The sequence below is a fragment of the Rhinoraja longicauda genome, chromosome 31 (assembly GCF_053455715.1).
Source record: "Rhinoraja longicauda isolate Sanriku21f chromosome 31, sRhiLon1.1, whole genome shotgun sequence".
Lineage (NCBI taxonomy): Eukaryota > Metazoa > Chordata > Chondrichthyes > Rajiformes > Arhynchobatidae > Rhinoraja > Rhinoraja longicauda.
This window is the reverse complement of record NC_135983.1, coordinates 19767427-19790807: the sequence shown is the minus strand read 5'-3', so window position 1 is coordinate 19790807 and position 23381 is coordinate 19767427. Positions and strand designations below refer to the sequence as shown.

Here is a 23381-nt window from a genome sequence, read left to right as displayed (position 1 = left end):
CATTTTAACGTTTAAAAGGAGGGGAGGGGGAGGAGTGGAGGGAGGGGGAAGGGGGGAGTGGGGGAGAGGAGAGGGGGGGGGGTTGAGGAGAGAGGGGAGGGGGGGAGGACAGGGTGCTGCACCAATGCAGGAGGGGTTTGGGCCCAACGGGTCCACTTTGTCTAGTATGATATAAAAACGAAATATTGGAAGCACTCTGCAGGTCAGGCAGAATTTGTGCAAAGAGAAACAGTGTTAATATTTAACATGGAAGACCTTTTGCATTTTGTGTTCCGATGAAACATTCACTTTTTTCCCTTTCCACAGATGCTGCTTGACCTGCTGAGTGTTTACAGCATATTCTGTTTTTAATTTGTATTGAAATGTGTTTGATTAATCCAAACCATCTCTCACAAAATTAAAGACAAATGGACACAGGCCCAGGCAGAATGCTTAACTGTGTTTTCATATTTCTGTAGGCTCAGATGATTGGCAAGGACAGAGAATGGATGGCAGGGAATCTCCAGTGGAATGGGAGAAGAATCGGATCAGCCTGTTCCCAGAGATTGGGAAATGGGAATATTTCATTGCTTCAGGTACGAACGCAAAAAATGGTGCAAATGCAGTCACGTTCTGAGTTTGCAGAGCTCGGTGTACGTTCTGCAGCTGTTTGATCACCTACTGCTGTTGTGCTCATTAATATCCAGCAGACGAGCATTTCTATGATGTACTGTCCCCTTGTGAACAAGGCTCAGGTCTTCCAGCGCATGACTGTTGGTTTGATTGAAGATAACTTGCTGTGGCACAGGAAAATTAATCTTTAGAGTAAAGGCTCTTCATAAATCCCCTTGGCGCGGGAAGCCAGGCCTCAGAATGCAGCAGCAAGTCATTAGTTTTCATTTTCATTTTATTTCTGTGTTTATAAATTCTTGTGAGTTCTGTGAAGGTTATATTTAAGCCAATATAACAATTTGCATTTACATAACACTTTTAAACCTAATAAGATGTTCCCTGATGCTTCATTGACATGCAATAAGCACCGAGGTTGGTTCTGAGCCGAGGAAATGGCTTTGGAGGCAGCACAGTGGTGAAGCAAGCAGAACTGCTGCCTCTCAGCTCCAGTGGCCCAGGTTTCTATCCTGACTTCTGGTGCCCTCGTGTGGAGTTTGCACGTTCCCCTGTGACAGAAAGAGTTTCCTTCACATGCTCTGGTTTCCTCCCACATTCCAGACTTGCGGGTTGGAAGGGTAATTGACCACTGTAAATTGCCCCTAGTATGTGGTAGAGTCTGGGGGAAGTTAAGAAGAACTACGGGGGAAATAAAATGGGATGAGTGAAGGTTTGGTGTAAATGCTGCTTCACGGTCACTGCAGACTCAGCGGACTACCGAACCTTTGTCCGTGTTTGATTAACGGACCAGTTTGACTCTATTATGACAGCTGTTCTCTAAGATGGTCCAAGAGAAACATTGGTGGATGTAAAGGAGAAGGGAATCCTGAAGATCGAGGCATTTGGTAGATTACTGCACAGCTATTGACAGTGGAACAAACAAAGTGGGGGATGCACAATTGGAGAAAAGCAAAGATTCGAGGGTTGAGGGGCTGGAAGGGGTTGTTAGGTGGAGACCAAGGTAGGATTTGAGCACAGAATTGTGTGAGAATTGTAGCCAACTTTGCACATATGGCATTAAGGTATGATAGGTGTCTGACATTTCCTACATTGAAAGACCTATTCATTATGCAGTAAAATGTTTACTATGCACATCACAAGGTTATTTCTAGAACAGGATTATAAAGTGTCTTTAAAATGCTTGCATATACCCTATATCACATTCACAGGGTCAGCTTTCAATCACATTATCCACAATCCTATCCATGTCAGAAATTAAAGATGTGACAGGTTTCGAGGGGCAAATCTAAGATGCCTCAGTACAAGAGAACGTTGACAGTGAAGTTCCTCTGAAAGTTCTCTCCCCTATAACCCAGACCCCAGAAAGCCTGCATGAAGCATCCTGTTCCTTGTCAAGCCACAGTTGTGACCTGGGAACGAACCAAAGGTGCCTAATGAGCCGAGCCGAGCTGAGCTGGGTTGTGTCAATGTGTGAGAAGGAACTGCAGATGCTGATTTACACTGACGATAGATACAAAATGCTGGAGTAACTCAGCGGGTCAGGCAGCATCTCCGGAGAAAAGGAATAGGTGCCGTTTCGGGTCGACACCCGAAATGATGAAGGGTATTGACCCAAAACATCACCTATTCCTTTACTTCAGAGATGCTGCCTGACCCCCTGAGTTACACCAGCATGTTGTGTCTGTCTTCTGAGTTATGTCAACCCCTGGGTTTGCTGCAGAGAGCTGTTCAGAGGAAGTGCGCACTGTGGATTCGGCCTTGACTCAAGACTCACTAATCCACACGACTGATCTGAATGATCCCCTTTCATTTCAGCGAAGTTCTGGGGTAACCAGCTCCTCAGCTACGGGCAGAATCTCACCTTCATTCTGGATGTGGAAAGTGACGAAGGACAGTCCTTCAGCCTGATTCTGGAAGGTTCTGGAAGCCATGCGTCAACCCCCCTTCCTGCAGTGGTGCAGAAGGAAGCATTAGCTCGGCAATGGGAAGTCACCTTCATGTGAGTCACCAGTCGAATAGTTTAATTTCCCAATCAGCAGGTCTGCAATTTATTGTCAGAGGAAAATTAAATCAATGATCTTCAGGAGTATTGGAGTGCTTAGCTGGCGGTGGGATTTTGTCAAACGATTCACTGCGTTCGATTTGTGGTGGGATGGGGCACTTTTGCTGATCCCATTTATGGAATTATAAAATGAAATAGCCCAGCTGAGATGATTCAGTCCAGCATGCCTACAGCATTCTTGTAAAGAGCTGTCCAATTCCAGTCTTAGCCCCAGTTCCATCCCCTGGTGCTACAAATCTCTCCTTTTCAAGCATGTTATTATTTCCCTTTTGAAATTTGCAGCGAAATCTGCTTCCTTCACCCTATCAGACATTGCATTCTAGCTTTTCGCAACTCAGTTGGATTAAAAAAAATCTTTTCATCTCCCTCCTGCTTCCTTAACCAATTACTGATAACTGAGCCCCTTGGTTTTGAAAACTCTTTTCCTATTAACTCTTTCCAAACCACATACAATTTTTAATTCCTGTAACAAAACTCCTCGTAAACCTCCTCTTGGTAATGTTGAACAGGGACTGCACAGTGGCGCAGCGGTAGAGTTGTTGCCTGAGAGCCAGAGTCCCGGGTTCGATCCTGACTATGGGTGCTGTCTGTATAGAGTTTGTACCTTCTGCCTGTAACCACGTGGGTTTTCTCCAGGTGCTCCGGTTTCCTCCCGCACTCCAAAGACGTACGGGTTTGGTTGTTAATTGGCTTTGGTAAAATTGTAAATTGTTCTTAGTGTGTAGGATAGTGCTAGTGTATGGAGATTGCTGGTCGGCGCAGACTCAGTGCGCTAAAGTCTAAAGTAAAACAACCCCAGATTCCCCAAATGATTTATTTTCCCTTCTCAAACCATGCAATTCACCTTCAGCAACATGGGATGACCTCAGGTCAGATGTTGTGCACTTGACCTCGCCTCTTGGTAATCCGTATCAAGTCCACAACCCTTATGGCCTCTCCTCACCCCATCCAACTTCTTAAGGTATAAAATCACAAGGGAAAGGAGTAGAATTAGGCCATTTGGCCCATCTAGTTTACTCCACCATTCAATCATGGCTGATCTATCTCCCTCCTAACCCCATTCTCCTGCCTTCTCCCCATAACCACTGACACCTGTACTAATCAAGAATCTTATCTATTTCTGCTTTAGAAAAAATATCCACTGACATGGCCTCCACAGCCTTCTGTGGCAAATAATTCCTCTTCATTCTGTCCGAAATACTTGGTGGTACAAACTTGTCAAATCATCCCTGTAAGATTCGCAGTAATTTTGATGAAGGTGGTTTACCGAGCTGTGGTCAGATGAGGTAGATTGAGAACATTACTTGAAGATACATTCAGAAAGTAAGACGAGGGGTGAGCAGGCCAAACCAGCATGGATCTTTACACTGTGTTACCAATACATGGAGACAACTTGGAAAGGGAGCTGAGATGAAAACCCTGGATTGCTTGAATGATTCTCTATGGGCTGAACGCTTTGTAACTTTAAGTCATTATCAAACTGTTTCTGTACTTCTTCCTCTGTAGACTCCATGAAGCAGAGAACAGCACCCTCACACCAACCCTGTCCAGTTCCCAGTTTCAACAGCTGCTCTCCAATCTCACCGCTGTGAGGTTTGGCTGCTCAGGGGCTCCTTCCTGTAAGTGACCTTGTCTGTGACCCAGTCTGTATGATAAACTCCTCAACAGCTGTTTGCACGTGTGCTTTCATGTCGACGTGTGTGACTGTAACAAATGGACACGTCTGGGCTAGTCAAGGGCATGCGCAATGGTTGGCCAGCCGGGCACTGGAAAATCTTTCTCAAACATTTGACTGCTTCAGAAACTTGTCTCCATTCTGCCTCTGCTGCATAATGACATGCAAGTGACAACTCTACAACCACCAGGTCCTCAACAGACCATCATCTCTGTGTGGATTGGGGTCAAGCAAGAATCTGCCATTACTCCAGATTCCTCTTCATCCATCCAACAGGCTTCCTGACAGAGTGCAGCTAACTCACTAGAGGAATAGGAAACTGTTCAATCCCTGCTGCCTCCACTCCAGGGCCAAGGTCTGTGCACATTTATAGATGTTGAGCTCCAAGTTCTCCTCAACATTCCCTGAAGCATTGGAGCTAATTAGCCTGACCATTCAAAATAAAAATTATCTTCAAACCCAACATCTCTGCACAATACTACCCCAACTGAAAAAGCTCTGGATGAGATCCTGGAAAGTGCGTTCTGTCAGTCAGTGTGTGTGAATCGAGTGCATGCATGCATGCTGAAATATGTGCAACTTTATTGGATAGTTGTGGGTAGCATTTGGAGCAAAAAAATTGCAGATGCTGGAAATTAGAACTCGGCAAGTCAGGCAGCATACATGGAGAGAGAACCTGTAATTGTTTCAGATTAATGAAATGTTGATTTGAAACAGCAATTATATTTCTCCCTCCATGGATCCGGCCTGACCTGCTGAATGCTTCTAGCGTTTTACATTTTATCCTTGGGCCAGTGCCAAAGATGACCTGAGGCCTTGCCTGTGAGGTGGGGCGTGTGTGCACAAGCCCCAAAGACCAAGTCATTATCATGAATTGTTGGAGACTGGGTGAATCCTGAACAGTTGCCAAGTAGGCTCGGTGTGCGTGGTAATTCAGATCCAGGCGAGAATTCCTTGTCTTCGGTCTTTCTGTATCTCGGATTGATCTTTGCTTTCTGCTCTCTGCCACAGTTCACCTGAGAGAGGTTATCTTGGTGACAGCCCGAGCTGGCCTCTCACCTCCCGCTTCGTGGGTGGAGGAGTGCTTCTGCCCAGAAGGATATATCGGACAGTTCTGCGAGTCCTGTGCCCCCGATTACAAGCGAGAAATTCCCTTTGGAGGGCCACTGGCTCCCTGTGTCCCCTGCACCTGCAACCACCATGGAACCTGCAACCCTGACTCAGGTGTGTATCTCACAACTATGTACAACTCCATTGTCAGAGTGAGGCCAAAGGCAAATTGGAAGAACAGCACCTCATATTTCGTTTGGGCAGTTTACAACCCAGCGGTATGAATATTGATTTTGCTAACTTCAAGTAACCCTTGCATCCCCTCTCTCTCCGTCCCTCCCCCATTGTCTTTGGGGAAATCAAGGGATATGAAAAAAGGGCAGGAAAAGGCACTGATCTTGTTGAATTGGATTGCAGCTTTGTTCCTATTTTTCCTACATTCTCATGTTATCAGTTCCATGGCCCATTGCCTGTGAATGCTTCTGCTGACCTGGAGAAAATACTGGGTGGTAAGAGGCATGTGAAGGGAGAGAGTCTTGGAAAATAAAACCAGTGAGGTCGTTATGACATTTCGTGGTCTATTGATGGGGAGTGGGGGTTTGCTGACCCATAAACCCATTTTCTCTGTTCTTGTAGATCAGTATATGCAGGGATCGCTTGCTTCATCTGTCTGCCTGCCTGTGATCAAAGGTTTAACACTATTCTGCACTTCATTACAGTCTCAGCAATTTCCCCCAATCTCGGATACCCCGAGGGCTCCTTCATATTCAGTGCATGGAAACACTTATATTCCACTCTTCTATGTTTTGTTTTTGCCAAATGTATATTTAAAATGGAGTGCCTTTAATTACTGGCCCCTGCCACGGCCACGGCTTTCATCTTTCAACAGTGAATGGGTCTCACTCATTGAAGGTTTGTACCAGAGAATTAGGGCCATGGGGGAGTTCAGCCAAGGAGCAGACTTGGAGGTTCTTGATAACAATGTGGGAAGTTTGTTTGAAAAAATAAGTGGGGGAGGGGGAAGGTTATTTCTTTGGAAAGCTCGTGGATTTTCAAGAAGTTGTTCATAGTACTTGGGCATTTGCCTTACCAAGCACTAAACTTTATTTTGCCACTCTGGTGACTACTGCCACCTTTTAAGGCTGCCGGTGGTCATTTCTATGCTTTGCTGAGACCATTAAGAGGTTAATGGCTCCTCTGCAGGAGATGGTGAGGTCATTTACAAGTTTATTGCTCAGGTGAATGTTTATGCTATTTCGCTGATTATTGTAAGGGAGGTCTTTGGGTCAGTTGGGGATTAATTGGTCCCCCCCAAAGTGTGGTCGATCGTTTTTATTCACCTGTGACAAATTGTGACACATGTTCTGAGATGGGTCTGGTGCTATCTATGTGTCGTGTACCGGTAAATATTGATTACTGTCGGGAATTTGAGTTTTCCTAAAGGTTTTGCTGCTCCAGACTCTCTCGTTTCCTCTGAACGTCTGAACTCGGGTGTGGGCTGTATCTGTCTTATTCTTCTGCCCGCTGAGCTGGATGCCTTTTGATTTGTAGGCATATGCCTGTGTATGCACAACACCAATGGATCCTCCTGTGAGCAGTGTGCGAATGGTTACTATGGAAACCCATTTCGGGGCAGATACAACGACTGCAAGCCTTGTCCGTGTCCTGATCAGTCCAACTGCGCAATGATAGAAGAGACAAAAGAAGTGGTGTGTACCAGCTGCCCCAAGGGACAGACAGGTAAGGAGTTGCCCCACCACTTGACTCCATGCTGGGTGCATTGTGCCGTCTCCCTGACTCAGCACACCCACACCCGTCGCTATTATTTATCCATCGAGTGCTCAGTAACACACAGCAACATGGTTCGTGGAATCCTCACCTGCAGGGTTTACAATGAATAATGTCAGCCGGGTCGGACAGTGAAAAGGAATAATTGATACCAGTGCACTGTAGCTTGGACAAGGAGGTGAGTTGGTGTCCAGAGTTTCCATTCACAGATCCTCGTCCCCCGCAGTAGAAAGGTGCTTGGTTACCATCATATTGACATCGGGGCTTCCACAGTCGAATCATTTATCTGTGTTTAATGTCACCCAGACTCAAGGGATTGCCACGTGGATGTGTACAGCGTGCGGCCCAGTCCCCAGGGCAATGGTGAAATAATGTGGAGAGCTCAGTGGTGAAGAATCTATGAAACTGGACCAACAGCTTGGAGATTGTGGTTGGCTGTGAAATCAGCAAAAAATGGGATATGCTTTTTGTAAAAATCAAATTCTTTAACAGATCCTACTAGAGACCTAGATACAGCAAAATGCTTTGTTCTGCAAACAGTTAAGTAAAATCATACCATGTATAAGCAGAATCATGCATAAGTTAAAGAGTGCAACGATTATAATGTAAGATTTTGTTCTCAGGCAGTACACAAAAAGCCTCTATGCTACCGGCACCATCTGGTAGCTTCCAAGTATTGAGTTCTTAGACACATCAAGTCCTCTCTTGGCCTTAAAGGCCTGTAGTTCCGGCAGCCCCACAAGGTCAGCCTGGCCTAGTAATGCTGTTAGTACCTTTCACTGATGCTGCTTGCAGCTGCTGTAGTCTGCTCAGGGGTGCATGGGGCTCCGGTCTCACACGTTGCCTGGATGAATGTATTTTTAAGCAATCGATTGTCTTGAGATTGACTTATTTTCTTTGGTTTTGATGCAAATCGTATTTTAATCCCAGGAGCTGAGGTGTCCTGGAGACCAAACTTTAATTCCTGGAAACTCTGAGATTAACCTGGAAGATCACAGTTGTGATGAGCTGTAAAATCACACGTTTCATAGGAAATTATGGAGAGTGACGAAAGTTTATTTCCTATGCATTCCCATGGTGATTTTATTTTGCAGAGGTCTTTTCTAACCCCCCCCCCCCCCCCTCTCTCTTTCTCACACACAGGGAACCATTGTGAAATGTGTGATGATGGTTTCTTTGGCGATCCGTTGGGACAAAACCAGTTCATCCGGCCCTGTAGGCCTTGCCACTGCAACGGGAATACCGACCTCAATGCGGTTGGCAACTGTGACCACTTGACAGGGAAATGCCTGAAGTGCTTGTTCCACACAGTCGGTCACTACTGCGACAGGTGTCAGGATGGTTTCTATGGCAATGCACTGGCCACCAACCCGCACAACAAGTGCCAACGTGAGTGAGAGAGTTTGCAAAGAACTAGAAAGTTCCGCTGGCACGGGAGTGTGTCGCAGTGCGGCACGGTGTTACATAGAAACATAGAAAATAGGTGCAGGAGTAGGCCATTCTGCCCTACGAGCCTGCACCGCCATTCAATATGATCATGGCTGATCATCCAGCTCAGTAACCTGTACCTGCCTTTTCTCCATACCCCCTGATCCCTTTAGCCACAAGGGCCACATCTAACTCCCTCTTAAATATAGCCAATGAACTGGCCTCAACTACCTTCTGTGGCAGAGAATTCCACAGACTCACCACTCTCTGTGTGAAGAAATGTTTTCTCATCTCGGTCCTAAAAGACTTCCCCCTTATCCTTAAGCTGTAACCCCTGGTTCTGGACTCCACCAACATCGGGAACAATCTTCCCGCATCTAGCCTCTCCAACCCCTTAAGAATTTTATATGTTTCAATAAGATCCCCCCTCAGTCTTCTAAATTCCAGCGAGTGTTAGATGGGTCTTGTGGATATGACGTTCGTGAGTGCATGTTACCAGCATGAGTAACACAAACAAACCAATCCCTAATAATGCGAACCTTACTAACAGGTATGCTACTTTTGTTAATCTTTCACACCACACTACATGTCGCAGGTAGGAATGTGACATGGAGAAGGCAGGAAAATTATAGAAATTTACAGCATGAAAATTGGCCATTTGGCCCATTATGTCCATGTGAGCCATTTGGGACCCTGCCTGATCTGCAATTCTTAAAAAAGATGTCTGATCTAATTCAGCCCCAGTTTGCCATCTGATCTTAGTATCCTTCAACTCTCTTCTTGTGCAAAATCGTTCAATTTCAATCATGAGTGTACTCCCTCGTGGAAATCCATAGCTTTCCGACTTTCAGAATACCAACGATCCTCAACCTTCTGACGAAAGTCCTCTGTTTTAACAGTCCCAATCAGCCAATGCCTTGCTCTGATGCTCCACCAAGGAAGCATTTGTGATTCATGTTTCATTGAAATCTTCATCTCCATAACTTGAGAGAATAGAGGCAGAACAGATGGGAAGTGTTGGATCACACCAGAAATTACTCCATATAAACTCAGGCTTAAGTCTATGCAATCAATAGACAATAGGTGCAGGAGTAGGCCATTCGGCCCTTCGAGCCAGCACCACCATTCATTATGATCATGGCTGATCCTTGGTGATTTCCCAGTGAAGTCCTTGCCTGACACTGTAACCTCCTCTGATCTTTCATACCTTCAAATCTGATCTCTGAATTTCACTATTCTTGCCATTCCGCATTTATTTACAATATAGGACATGTGGGCCCATCATAATAGCATACAGAGCAATCTCCTTTCCCCACTAATTTTCCCCTCAACCTATTCTCCCAATTCTTCTGGATTCTATCACTCATCGATACTCTCGGGATTAACCTGCCAATCCACACATTTTTGAGATATGGGAAGAAACTGGAACTGAAGTGCCTGGGAGAAACCCAGGGAGTGCGCACGAACTCCGTGTGGATATTGTGGACCAAAGGGTCTGTTCCTGTGCTGGATTGTTTTATGATAGACACAAAATGCTGGAGTAACTCAGCGGGTCAGGCAGCATCTCGGGAGAGAAGGAATGGGTGACGTATCGGGTCTGAAGAAGGGTCTCATCCCGAAACGTCACCCACGATCAGTCTGAAGAAGGGTCTCGACCCGAAACGTCACCCATTTCCTCTCTCCCGAGATGCTGCCTGACCCGCTGAGTTACTCCAGCATTTTGTGTCTACTTTCGATTTTAACCAGCATCTGCAGTTTTTCTTCCTACTGGATTGTTTTTTGTTCTATTTCTCTGGTTTATTGCTATTGATAATGGACTTAACTTCAGTCTTGTTATTTTCTCTGCAGCATGTAACTGCAATCCAGCTGGTTCATCTAATGAGCTTCAGACCTGCAATGCTGGAAGTGGCCAATGTGAATGCCTTCCCAATGTGAGGAGTCGGGATTGCAGCCAGTGTGAGCTGGGCTACTATAACCTACAGCCCGGCGTGGGATGCCTCAGGTGACCTACTGGGAGGACTGTTAGTGGAGTGCCGATCAATCTACTATAAACATCTGAGAGGCTGAAAGTATTATTGAGATTTATCGGAGAATGAAAGAGTTTGATCAGAGTGGTTTCGTAGTTCCCAAACCCCAACACTGCCCAGTGAACCCTGCCGCATACGATTTCAAGTGTGATGCATCATATGCAGGAGGTGCCACTGCTCCACAAATGTAGCAGGGCAGCACAGTGGTGCAGCAGTATTGCTGCCTTACAGCGCCAGAGACCCGGGTTCGATCCTGACTAGGGGGGTGCTGTCTGTACGGAGTTTTCACATTCTCCCTGTGACCACGTGAGTTTTCTCCAGGCGCTCTAGTTTCCTCCCGCACTCCAAAGACGTCCAGATTTGTAGGTTCATTTGCTTCAGCAAAATTGTGCATCGTTGCTAGTGTGTAGGATAGTGCTAGTGTATCGCTGGGCGGCACGGACTTGGTGGACCAAAGGGCCTGTTTCTGCGCTGTATCTTTAAAGTCGTAAGGGTTCGCTGAGTATTGTTGGGGACTGGGGAATCTGGACTGAGTGGGTTGCCTCAGAGCCCAGCAGCAGAGACACATCTGCCTGGGCAGAAGGCAGCAAATTCCCCAGGATCAGAGTACGGACTAAGCCGGGAAGTCTTCTCACTGAAAGAAGCAGACTGTGGTGACTCCTACTGCTCCCCAAAGATGGAGACGGGAACACAGGATTGCATTTCAGTTCAATGACCTTTCATGGCAGCGCTAATGGTTTGCCCAATGGGAGCCTCCAAAATGGCTAGAGGGACCGCTGGTTCAGAGGGCCTGACACAGAGAGCAAGCCCACAGAGGCGATATAATTAGAGGCAGCATTGAAGTATGGATTGTGGGGCAAGGATCAGGAGGAAGGGGGTTGTTCAGCTGGTCTAGCGGCGTGTGGGTTAAAGGGTATTCTTTGCACACTTCCATTGTTCTTCCACGATTGAACAATCAGACCCAGAGAGATGCTCCCATCTGGCCTCGTGGCTCAGAGATAGACAAATTCTTGATTAGAACGGGTATCAAGGGTTTTAGGGAGAAGGCAGGAAAATGGGATTAGGAGGCAGAGATCAGCCATGATTGAATGGCGGAGTCGGCTCGATGGGCGAAATGGCCTGATTCTACTCCTATAACTCGTGAACTTGTGAACAGAGTGGATTGTGTGAATTGCTTGATGCTGCCCCACATCTGTCCCTGAGAGTCACTGATGTTGTTCCAGATGTGGCTGCCACGTGATGGGATCGCGGGACAGTTTCTGCCACACTGAGACGGGACAGTGTAACTGCCGGCCTGGTGTCCAGGGGAGTCTGTGCGACCAATGCAAGCGGGGCTACTTCGACCTCTCTGAGCGAGGTTGCCAAGGTACTGAGAACCCTGCCTTTCTCTTCAGCCTGTAATGTTGATTATTTTGTTTACCTTTCCATGATTCATGAGGTCAAGTGGCCAGTCCTCATCACTGCAGCAAGGAGGAGTTTTCACTGAGTTGCCAGATCTGTTCTGGGTCTATTCCATTCAGCGTTTTGGTTCGATGTGAAGATGAGGCTTTGTCTCATTAAGGGTTCTGTGATCACATCTATGGCGGACACATCCCTCATTCTGGTTCCTTCATTGCCAGCTACTGAAGCACCCTGGCTGTTTTTCCTTCAGCACTCTGCTGCCTTCATCACTGAATGCTGCCAAACCATTCATGTTCCCCATCCAGAGCACAGTCCATGTCCTGGCTACTTTCACCGCTGCTTCCAGGTTTGTTCAATGTGGAGGAGCAGTGTTGGTGCTCAGACTTGAAACCATATGCAGCGGGATTCACCGGAAGTTAGGGATTGGGGAACCTGGGGAAATGGGGGAATGGCAGGGAATGGAGGACATGGATCAAGGTGCAAGCTGAGGCGATCAGTGTAACTTGGCATAATGTTCAGCAGGGACATTGTGGGCTGAAGGGCCCGTTCCTGTGCTGTACTGTTCAATGTTCTTTGGGCTGATTAAGTTGCCTCAAAGCCCAGCAACAGAGAAGCCTTCACAACTCTGTCGGGGCAGGGGACAGAACATTCCCTCGGCTCAGAGTATGGACTGAGCTGGGAGCTTTCCTTACTGGGCTGTGGTGACGACATGTGCTTCCCAAAGATGGAGAGGGCAAGTGAGGATTGCATTTCAGGTGGATGGCCTCTCTTCCCACCGGGCTGTCTGACCCGCTGGGTATTATTTCACAATTTTAGTAATCGTGCTATTTTTTGGTTGCCGTTCCTGTCACTCAGTTGTGAAAGTGGGAAGATTGGCGAGGACAGGAGAGTGTGAGGAGTGGGTCGGGGGATGTGACTGTGACAGAGTCGGGGAATCAGAGGCCTCTCTCCTCAGGGCACAGACAGACGGTGGTTAAATGGTCAGGAAGACCCGGATCCTTGCCCCTGCTAAGCTGCTCCTTTGTTTCCTGCCCCACAGCCTGCGACTGCTCTCCGCTGGGTTCCTCGGTGATGCAGTGCAGGGGGAACGGCTCCTGCATCTGTAAGGAGGGCTTCACCGGGTGGAAGTGCGAGCAATGCCAGCAGAACTATTTCTATCAGGCCACCTCCTTTCACTGCCAGCAATGCCCTGTCTGCTACGGCCTGGTCCAGGATGAGGTAAGAAGCTTTCAACCCGCTCGAGCTGCAGCTCGTAGTAACACACATCACCCTGGGGGGTGCCTGTAACCGGGCAGTGGGGCTTTGGCTTGAGGAAACCTGGGACATTCTTGGGACAGTCACAATCGGCAACAGGGGACGAGCAGAGTTTTACATTCAGTTTAAAGGTACTGTGTGGAAACAGGTCCTTCGGCTCGCCGAGGCCTGACCAATGCATGATCCCTGTACTTCAACACTATCCCACAACACGAGGAACAATTTGCATTTATACCAGGCCAATGAACCTACAAATCTGTACGTCCTTGGTGTGTGGGAGGAAACTGGAGATCCCGGGGAAAATCCACGCAGGTCACGGGAAGAACGTACAAACTCCGTACAGACAGCACCCGTGGTCGGGATCGAACCCGGGTCTCTGGCGCTGTAAGGCAACAACTCTACCACTGCGCCACCGTGCTGCCCTAGCTGAAACCATTGAAACCATCATCCATGCACTGGTTGTCCACCAACTCAACTATTCCAACAGTCACAGCTGAAGTCCCACTATTTACCTGCAATAAGCTTCAATTCCCCAACCTGCCCAGGTCCTGCTGCCCACCATTCCCATTAATGCTTCCCTCCCAAAAGCCCTATTCACTTCCCTGCGCAAGCATCGCGTCCAGTGGCACGTTAATTGTAAAAATAGTCTTGACATGTTGTAGCTCCCTCCTGGCCTCAGTCTCTGTCGCTCTGTGACCCACATGTCGTGCCCTCTCTCAAAGGGAGGGGTTAGGTGGAGGCAGAGAAGGAGGGGGTGGGCTTCGGAAGGTGGCAGGGTGGATTGAGGTGGCTGGGGTGCCACGGGGATGGGGCGGTGTAGAGTAAAGGAAGAGACGGGTGGGGTTTGAGATGGTGGCGGGTGGAGGGAGGTGCCGGTGATGTGGCTGGGGAGGTGGGTGACCTCCATCTAGTCACTTGGCACAGAGGCAGGGGCCACAGGCTACAGAGGGAGAGAGATCCTGCATCTCAATAGCCAGAGGGATTCAGCATTTACTGCAGCCTTCCTGACGGGATGAAGCCTGTCAGTTCACGAGTGATTGGAGCAGAATTAGGCCATTCGACCCATCACGGCCCATTCAACCATGGCTGATCTATCTTTCCCTCTCAACCCCATTCTCCTGCCTTCTCCCAACAACCCCTGACATATATCCATTGAACTGGCCTCCACACCCTTGTGTGGCAATGTATTCCACAGATTCACCATTCAGGAAGAAGTGCTGGTGACAATCCCTAGCTCTGTTCTGGAAAGACGTTTGCTCTACAGGTGTTGGTGACAAGCCTGACTGTAATTCCCTGAGCAGACCACAGGGGGGTGTAATTTACCTCTGCCTGGGGTCCTTGCACTCACGATCCTTCCCTCCCCAGGTGGAGCAGCTGCAGCAGAGGATGAACGAGCTGAGGCAAGAACTGGACAAATTCAGCAGCCACCCTGAGCAGTTGTATGAACTTTACACCAACCACCTTCAGTCAGCGCTCAAAGACATGGAGGTGCAGCCCAAGGAGGGTGAGTGAGGGTCAGCAGTAGAGAAAAGGGTGATAAGAGGAGTCATCTACTGGTTTCAACATCTTTCAACATCCACTCCCTGCACCATCAGTGTGCTGTCGCTGGAGTGTTTGCCTCCGCTGCAGTTCCTCACCTTGTTTACTCCAACACCATTCTGGCTTGGAAATGTTTTGGTGGTCCTTCATCATCCCTGGCTCTTGCTCCTGGACTGCTACTTGCAGCATTGTAAGAATAGCTTCATCAGAAGAATTCAAGGTTCAGGAAAGTGACGGCTATAATGGGCGAGTAGGGATTTTCTAAAGCATGTTGATACAACATGGAAACAGGCCCTTTGGCCAAACTAGTCCACCTCAACCATCGATCGATCACCTGTTCACAATAGTTCTATGTTATTTCACTTTCTCATGCACTCCCTACACATCCAGGGCAATTTTACAGAGGCAATTAACCTGCGAACCCACACGTCTTTGGGATGTGGGAGGAAACCGGAGCTCCTGGAGGAAACTCAAGCAGTCACAGTGAGAACGTGCAAACTCCACACAGACAGCACCCGAGGTCAGGATCGAACCCGGGTCTCTGGTGCTGAAGAGGCAGCAGCTCAACCAGATGTGCAAAAGTGCCACCCTAAAGCAATAAGGATCAGCAATAAATACTGCTCCTGCTGGTAACGCACACGTCCTGTGAATGCATAATTCATAAAAAGCTAAGATAGATGTAAAATGCTGGAGTAACTCAACGGGACAGGCAGCATCTCTGGAGAGAAGGAATGGGTGACGTTTCGGGCCGAGTCCCTTCCTACTCACAAACAGCTAAGGAATATTTCATGAGTTTCATTTTGATTTAATATATAAGGAAATTGTACTTGACATCCTTCATCATCTTGGGAAGGCTCCATGGACCTGACAACCAACCTCTGTTGAAGTGGACAAAATTAGATGGTCACTATGCACATAGGAAATTGGTGCAAACACTAATATGATAACAAGCAGGTACTCTGGTGTTGATTTAGGATAAATAGTAGCCAGGACATGGGGCAGCTTGCCTTTGGTCAGCTTTGAGATGCATCCACTTAAGATGGTCGCATTACTTTAAAGCCCGATCCTGGTAATCAGAGCATCAAGCCACAACTCCCGACATAAGTAACTCACTGAGCCCAGCTGATCCCTGATGGAGACACTAGAAACTGCAGAGTAAGTCTGAAGAAAGGTCCCGGTCCAAAACATTGTCTGTCCGTTCCCTCCACTGATGCTGCCTGACCTGCTGAGTTCCTCCAGCACTTTGTGTTTTGCTCATGATGCCTCATGGATATCGCTTCGCTTGTGATATATTGGGGTGTTTGAAGCTTCCAGTGCAGGTGCATTGTAGTTGATCACATCTGTCGGAGCTGGATGGAATGCACATTACCAGCCCCTAACGTTTGATTCATCAATCACTCTACTTCCAGCCTTGGAACATCTTGACTTTCTACACTTTCAACTGCCTGTCTCATTACTTCTGCAAATCCTCTTCCTCTCCTTTGGCCACCCCCTTCTCTTCATTGTTCCTCTGTAGTCAAACTTGTGTATGATTTATGTTGTCATAAAGTGGCACGATTATTTAAAGGCCCTGTGCAAATGCAAAAATCGACATGGTGAGGGAAGCTGCTTTGGACTGTTTGTTGCTGACCGTTGTGTTTGTTGCAGGTCCACAAAGGCTCTTCATGCAGCAGGTGGGAGAGGTGGAGATGGCCCTGCAGAGGATTGGCCTGAAACTGACCAACATCAGCCGAGCCTTGGAGTGCGAAGGCAGCGAGGAGAAACGCTGCCACCTAGTGTCCGACAGCCGCCATGTCGTCAGCAGCAGCCAACTGGAGCTCCAAGCAGCTAGGGAGGCCCTGGACAAGGTGGTACTGCTGAGTGGCTGGTCCAGACACTGGCCGATTTGTTCCCTTCGCGCCGTCCACCATTTTATGCTCATCCACAAAGCTGCACTCTGAGTTTCTTTCACATTGTCCAGGGGTTTTAAAAACCAGAGTGGATTTTATTTCTCTCTCCCCGAGCTATTCCAATTCAGACCCATAGGCAGCAATGGGTTCAAATGACTGCTGTATTTGTGACAGTCTGGATATTCATCGCTACGAGGCATGGCAACAGACCACATTCCTCTCCCATGTCTGAGTGTGAGCTTGCATTTCCTGCACACCCATTCTCGTACAAACCTGGGGCACCCTGATCAGTGAGCTGCAAGAGACCACTTGGCTTTTCCACAGTTCTATCCTGCAACACCTACCTTGACACTTCTTTAGTTACCGCGGCACTGACCAGGGATCAGAGGCAATTAATAATTCCCCCATCCATCACTGAGTGGCGATATCATGTGCTCCTGCATTGGTTAAATGTCCAGTGCAGAATGTGGCGTTGCTAATATGAATAGACTTGGAGAGTTCAGCCTGGCAGGTTTACAGGCCTTTGCAATGATGTAGCAGACACAGCTTTGCCGGGCAGTGATAATATTTATTTCTGATTTAGCAGGTACCCGTGTTGATTCGTGGCTTTCCCGGCGATGAATCCCAGAACTGGACCAGGGTGGTTCAGGAGTCCCGCACTCTGGCGGAAAGGCAAGTTCTGACTCTAGGTTCAGCCTGGGTTCTTGCACCCTGTTACACCTTTGCAGATGACTCTCCCCAATCCCAATCCCTCGCCCCTCCACCGCCTTTGCACGGTTCTGATATTAGAAACATCCATATTCACAAGTAACGATAAAAAAAATCAAGATACAGAACAAAAATCCCCTCTCAGAATTTGTGAAAATAAACATCGTTTTTCCTTGACTCATTTGACGCAGATGATGTGATTTTACATGATGTAAAATCATGATTATAGATGGCTTTTTGGAACGTAAACTCCCATAATGAGGGGACCACCTGTACTATATCTGTTATTCATGCATTTATCACAACACAGAGGCAGGGTTGGTCCTTTCTTTGCTTCAAACAGAGCAATCAGTCCAGGTTCACCTCGTTGGATTCAACTTGTTGCCTTGTTATTGGTCCATTATTGTCCGTGGACCGACTGCGTACTGACCAGGGAAATCATACCACGTGAGTGTAAGCAAAGCATACACTGGTATGACGCGTCGTGAAAAAAGGAAACAGAATGCAGAATACTATTTTACAGCTGCAGTGAAGGTGCAGATTTTTTTAAAATGCAAGGACTGCAACGACGTAGATTGTAGATTGGGAATACATCGTTAGTTTATGGGAGTGTGGGATAGCAATGAGGAAGAAGCGGGTCTTGAATCTGATGGTATGTGCTTTCCAGCTTTTGTATATTGACTGGAGAAGGGGAAGAAAAGGGAATGGCCAGGGTATGAGTGATCCTTGATTATACCTTGATTTCCCCGTCAAATTATTTTGTCCCTTATCAACATCAAGGGGCAATTTACAGGAGCCCATTAATCTTCCAGAACATCATTTGGATAAAGGAAGAAGCCGGAGCATCTGGTAGAACCCCAAATACTCACTGGGAGAACACAGACAACAACTGAGGTCAACATTGAACTAGAGCTGTGAAGCAGCAGCACTAACTGCTGCAGTCCCATGTTGTCCTGGCTGGTTCATGCTCTGTTTGAATTGAACTGTAAAGCAAAGGGTATAGATTTTCTTCATGCTAGGAATAAAATAATGATTCTAGATTTGGCTGCTGAAGAGGTCAAGGTTTAACTTCAAGGTTATTTGCTTTTCATTGACTCTTGAACCCAAGCAAATGGCTCCTCTGGGCCTTTAACGCAACCCTCATCCTTAACTAAGACGTGCGACTGATATTGTGCCCATTGTTTGCACACAGTGATCGAGGTCAATGAATGCTAGAATTGACAGTCAATCGTCATACAAGTCAAACAAATTTTAAACACCCAATGGCCACAAACCTGAATTCTGGAGTAGGAGGGTCACCAGGTGGCAGTGAGAGTGGGGAATGATATCCTCGCCCTCTGGATGAGCTGTACCCTGAGAGAGTGTTCATACCAATCGCTGTGTCCATTCTTGTGGAAAGCAACAGCATGTCAGAGGAGGGGAACCATACTTGTTGTGCCACACAGTGGTTAGCACTGGTATTACAGTTTCAGTGGGTGTAATTTGCTTGGATAAGAAACTTGCATTAGAGACTATTCATATTTTATATGAACCATTCATATTTTATTGGAGTGTTTAATGTTAACCTTTTTAGCAAAATTGCTAATCCTTCAGCATTTCAGCCAATGATTGTAGACTGGCCCTTCCAATCCCCACTTCATTGCCACATCTCAGGATCTGTGTAGGTTTTAGGTTCAGCCAATATTGCCCAGGGTTTGGCGGTCAGCAGCAAAGGAACAGTGTAGGAAGGAACTGCAGATGCTGGTTTAAATCGAAGATAGACACAAAATGCTGGAGTAACTCAGCGGGACAGGCAGCATCTCTGGAGAGAAGGAACGGGTGACGAAATGCTGGAGTAACTCAGCGGGACAGGCAGCACCTCTGGAGAGAAGGAATAGGTGACGTTTCGGGTCAACACCCTTCTTCAGACTGGTCTCAGAAGGGTGTTGACCAGAAACGTCACCCATTCCTTCTCTCCAGAGATGCTGCCTGTCCCGCTGAGTTACTCCAGCTTTTTGTGTCTAGCAAAGGAACAGTGCTTGCTGCTCACGATACTGGCAGCTGCTTGCGGAGTTTGCACACAACTGTGTACATCATATTGTTGGAGATCCAATTCAGGGAATAGCGCCTTCCACAGGGGGTTGATCCAGCATTGTTTGTAAACTAACGTCATGGTAGAATCCTCACTGATATCTGGAGGATCTAATTCAGTGTTAAATTGTGTTCAGAAAGGGAAATAAAGTGTGAGAAACCAAGATGGGGTTATGTCACATGGGTGCCATGAATTGTTTTTTAATTCTCTGGCAGTAATTAAAATCTGAAGGAATGAGACTCCAGTCTTATAAAATTAACTGTTCAGGGTAAGAAGTTATTTGACAACAATGAAGATTTTATCATGCCTTTAAAAATTCTTGCACTCAAATAAACAAGTCCTGTCATTTGCTATGACTTGTAAGTTTCTTTCAGAAAATCACTAATGTGACTATGTTGCAAAACTACTTTCTGCACACTTGTTAATATTTCTTTGCACTACCTGTTGTACTTTCTTTGGCTTGATTGTACTCATGTTAGTATTATCTGATTTAATTGCACAAACACAAAAGCCTTTCATTGTATCTCTGTATATTTGATGATAATAAACTAACCAATAATATTGACTTATTAGGGTAATTGAATCTTACAACATAAACCAAGAACCAAGAACCAAGAACTTGGAAGGGGAGAACTTTGTAGAAAAATCACCCATTGAATCCCTGTCCCCCTCTTCCTTTACTGCAGCCACACTCGAGAAGCAGCAAAGGTGGAGACAATGGTGAGACAAGTCCTTGCTGCATCCAACCAAAGTTACCTCCTCCTGTCAGGCATTCTCGAGGACGATTCCCCAGCAGGAGATATCACACAGGCCGAGGACCGGTGAGTGAGTTGCTAAATCCGTCCCTCTGCAACCTACATGCCTCAATCACAAAAAAAGCAAAAGATCCCGATGGTGGATGCATTTTAAAGGACATCTTAGTGGAGGAGAGAGGTACAGAGGTTTAAGGAGAGGTTGTGACTGATGCCATTCACCAGAATGATTTACAGAAGGAATTCCAGGGTTTTTGGCACAAAGACAGGCTGAGGAAATCAGAATTGGAGGAGGGCACTGATCCCTCTGAGTAGAGCTCTATTGGCAGTTAACTCTAATGATGAGCGATGCCATTGAAATGCCCACGGTCTCTGAGAATCAACCCTTGTCAGACCTGGACACACAGGTGGCATTATGGCATCTCCAATGCCATGACCTCAGGTTGGTGCATGATGAAGATCATGCCCATGGTACCATCAGGCGATCAAAGTCCACAATGTGGTTCAAGGAGCAGCTCCTCGGCCAATGGTGAAGGTGGCTGAGGAAGGCTCAGGCAGTGACTTACCTTGTGGTGAACAGCAGGGAGATTCTGCTCTGCTCAAGAAACTAAGTTGGGCTCCTTTCCTTTCTTGAGGAAGTGAGCTGGGCAGTGGCAGCTGCTCCCAGTGCAGGTACCAAACAGCAGGATGGGCGGAAGGAAGGCCCTGTCCAGACGTGCTGTCAAGGGACCATCTAAAAGGTTGAAGTGGAGAGATTGAGCCAGGGTGGGGGCAAGGACTAGCTTTGGGGACAGTAATTGGGGAAGATTTTGGGACAGGGCAAGGAAGTATTTCTCTTTAATTCCCTTTTGACTCTTCAGAAAAGAGTTGTCTTTGAGGTAACTCAAAGCATTAAAGTGCTCATTTGTGTTTGCCCACATGCATCTCTTTAACTCTGCAGACTGCAGGTGTTCCAGAACAAAATCGAAGAGCTGGAGATGGAGGCGGGTAAGGTGCTGAAGGAAGCAAAGAGACAATACATCAAAGTTCAACAAGCTAGAGGTTCAAGCTCAATTCAACTGCTGAATAACACTGAGATAAAGCTGGAGGTCAGTGTGCTGTCTCCTCCATCATCTGTGATGTTACTTCTATCTGCCTGGATGTGTATCAGGGTTGTAGACGAAATGTGTAGGATGGAACTGCAGATGCTGGGTTAAACCAAAGATAGACACAGATCCATATAGATCCATACACAAATAAAAACATTTCTTCCATCGAACGTGTCCAAAGACAGGCAGCTCATTTTGGGATGGCGGGACTTTCATATGAAGAAAGACTGGATAGACTAGGCTTATACTCGCTGGAATTTAGAAGACTGAGGGGGGATCTTATTGAAACATATAAAATTCTTAAGGGGTTGGAGAGGCTAGATGCGGGAAGATTGTTCCCGATGTTGGGGAAGTCCAGAACCAGGGGTCACAGCTTAAGGATAAGGGGGAAGTCTTTTAGGACCGAGATGAGAAAACATTTCTTCACACAGAGAGTGGTGAGTCTGTGGAATTCTCTGCCACAGAAGGTAGTTGAGGCCAGTTCATTGGCTATATTTAAGAGGGAGTTAGATGTGGCCCTTGTGGCTAAAGGGATCAGGGGGTATGGAGAGAAGGCAGGTACAGGTTACTGAGCTGGATGATCAGCCATGATCATATTGAATGGCGGTGCAAGCTCGAAGGGCCGAATGGCCTCCTCCTGCGCCTATTTTCTATGTTTCTATGTTTCTATGTTACAAGTACCTATGAGACAGAAGCGAGTGTTACCGAACTTCTAAATTCATTGGGGTGGAACACTCTCCAAGACAGACGTAAAGCCCACCGTTTGACCTGTTTTTTACAAAATGTTAAATGGTCAGCTCGACATAGATGACCAAATCTACACCAAACACAAACCTATCAGGAGGAGACGAGGGCATTTGATTCAATTTGAGATACCAGCTATCAAGACAGATGTGTATAGCAATTCATTCTTCCCTCGCACAATTAAAGCATGGAATAGTCTTCACCCTACTATAGTTACTCAACCAGACGCAACTACATTTAAGGCAGCTCTTCTCCAAAAAGCCCTCCTTGCTTAAGTCCATACTCTGCCACCTCCAGTTTAAATTCCATTTGGAATATTTTGGAGGACCAAGAACCAAGAACCAGGAATCAGAAAGCTGGAGTAACTCAGTGGTTCAGACAGCACCTCTGGAGAAAAGGAATAGGTGACGTTTCAAGTCGAGACACTTCTTCAGACTCAAGACTCAGACTCAGTCTGAAGGGTCTTGACCAGGGCCGTCTTAACGCATGGGCCTGATGGGCATTTGCCCGGGGCCCCACGAGCATAGGGGCCCCATGCTGATCTGTGTATGTTAAGTGACTTGCAATAAATAAATACTACTTTAAAAATGTAGGTTCAATAAGTGCTTTTTTCGCAACATTTTCGGTCCCTAAGTGCTTCTCACAGCGATCTGTAAGTGCTTTTCGCAACAATGTAGCACCCTAAGTCCATCGCTAAGTGCTTTTCGGTAAGTGCTTTTCGCCGGCACGACAGGGGGGGGGGGAGAGTAACGGTAGGGGCCCCAGTACACTGCTTTGCCCGGGGGCCCATAATGCTGTAAAAACGGCCCTGGTCTCGACCCGAAATGTCACCTATCCCTTTGCTCCAGAGATGCTGTCTGACGCGCTGAGTTACTCCAGCTTTCCGTGTCTATCTTCAGGGTTGCAGACTCTGGTCAGTTGCTTTAAGACCGTTCCTCAGAAATTTGCCGTGGCCAATACTCCAAGGAGGCACACCTTCTTGCTGTGGATGTTGCTGCTCTATGTATGAGTTCAGCCATCGTCATCAACCCAAACTCGAGCTCCTTTGTTCACTGGTTTATGTGACCATATTCACATCAAGAAAGCTACCCGAGTAGAGTTCAGGAATGCTTCAAAATCACAATTCAAGCAGTGATTATAGCTCTAAGCATGGTTGCAAGTGATGTGTCATTTAATTACATGCCATTAATGAGCATTACCTGTCTAATGTCCAGACATTCAGTATAACTTCTTTACAAACTTGAGATGTGACCCTGCCACTGGTCAATAGACAATAGGTGCAGGAGTAGGCCATTC

The 23381-nt window shown here is 46.9% G+C and overlaps 1 protein-coding gene across 2 annotated transcripts in view; it reads left to right on the top strand.

Annotated features, from left to right (window-relative positions):
- Window positions 1-23381, top strand: part of LOC144608553 (laminin subunit gamma-3-like) — a 98030-nt gene that overhangs the window by 66780 nt on the left and 7869 nt on the right. Inside the window, exons 9-22 of one of the 2 annotated variants that reach the window (XM_078426489.1) lie at window positions 459-575; window positions 2425-2608; window positions 4178-4290; window positions 5358-5570; window positions 6948-7136; window positions 8328-8573; window positions 10461-10614; window positions 11863-12005; window positions 13080-13258; window positions 14660-14798; window positions 16481-16680; window positions 17309-17394; window positions 20188-20322; window positions 21194-21341. In XM_078426489.1, coding sequence (XP_078282615.1) covers window positions 459-575; window positions 2425-2608; window positions 4178-4290; window positions 5358-5570; window positions 6948-7136; window positions 8328-8573; window positions 10461-10614; window positions 11863-12005; window positions 13080-13258; window positions 14660-14798; window positions 16481-16680; window positions 17309-17394; window positions 20188-20322; window positions 21194-21341 — 2246 coding nt within the window. Of the gene's footprint in view, window positions 1-458; window positions 576-2424; window positions 2609-4177; window positions 4291-5357; window positions 5571-6947; window positions 7137-8327; window positions 8574-10460; window positions 10615-11862; window positions 12006-13079; window positions 13259-14659; window positions 14799-16480; window positions 16681-17305; window positions 17395-20187; window positions 20323-21193; window positions 21342-23381 lie in introns of both variants that reach the window. The other variant, XM_078426488.1, reaches the window with a different exon arrangement.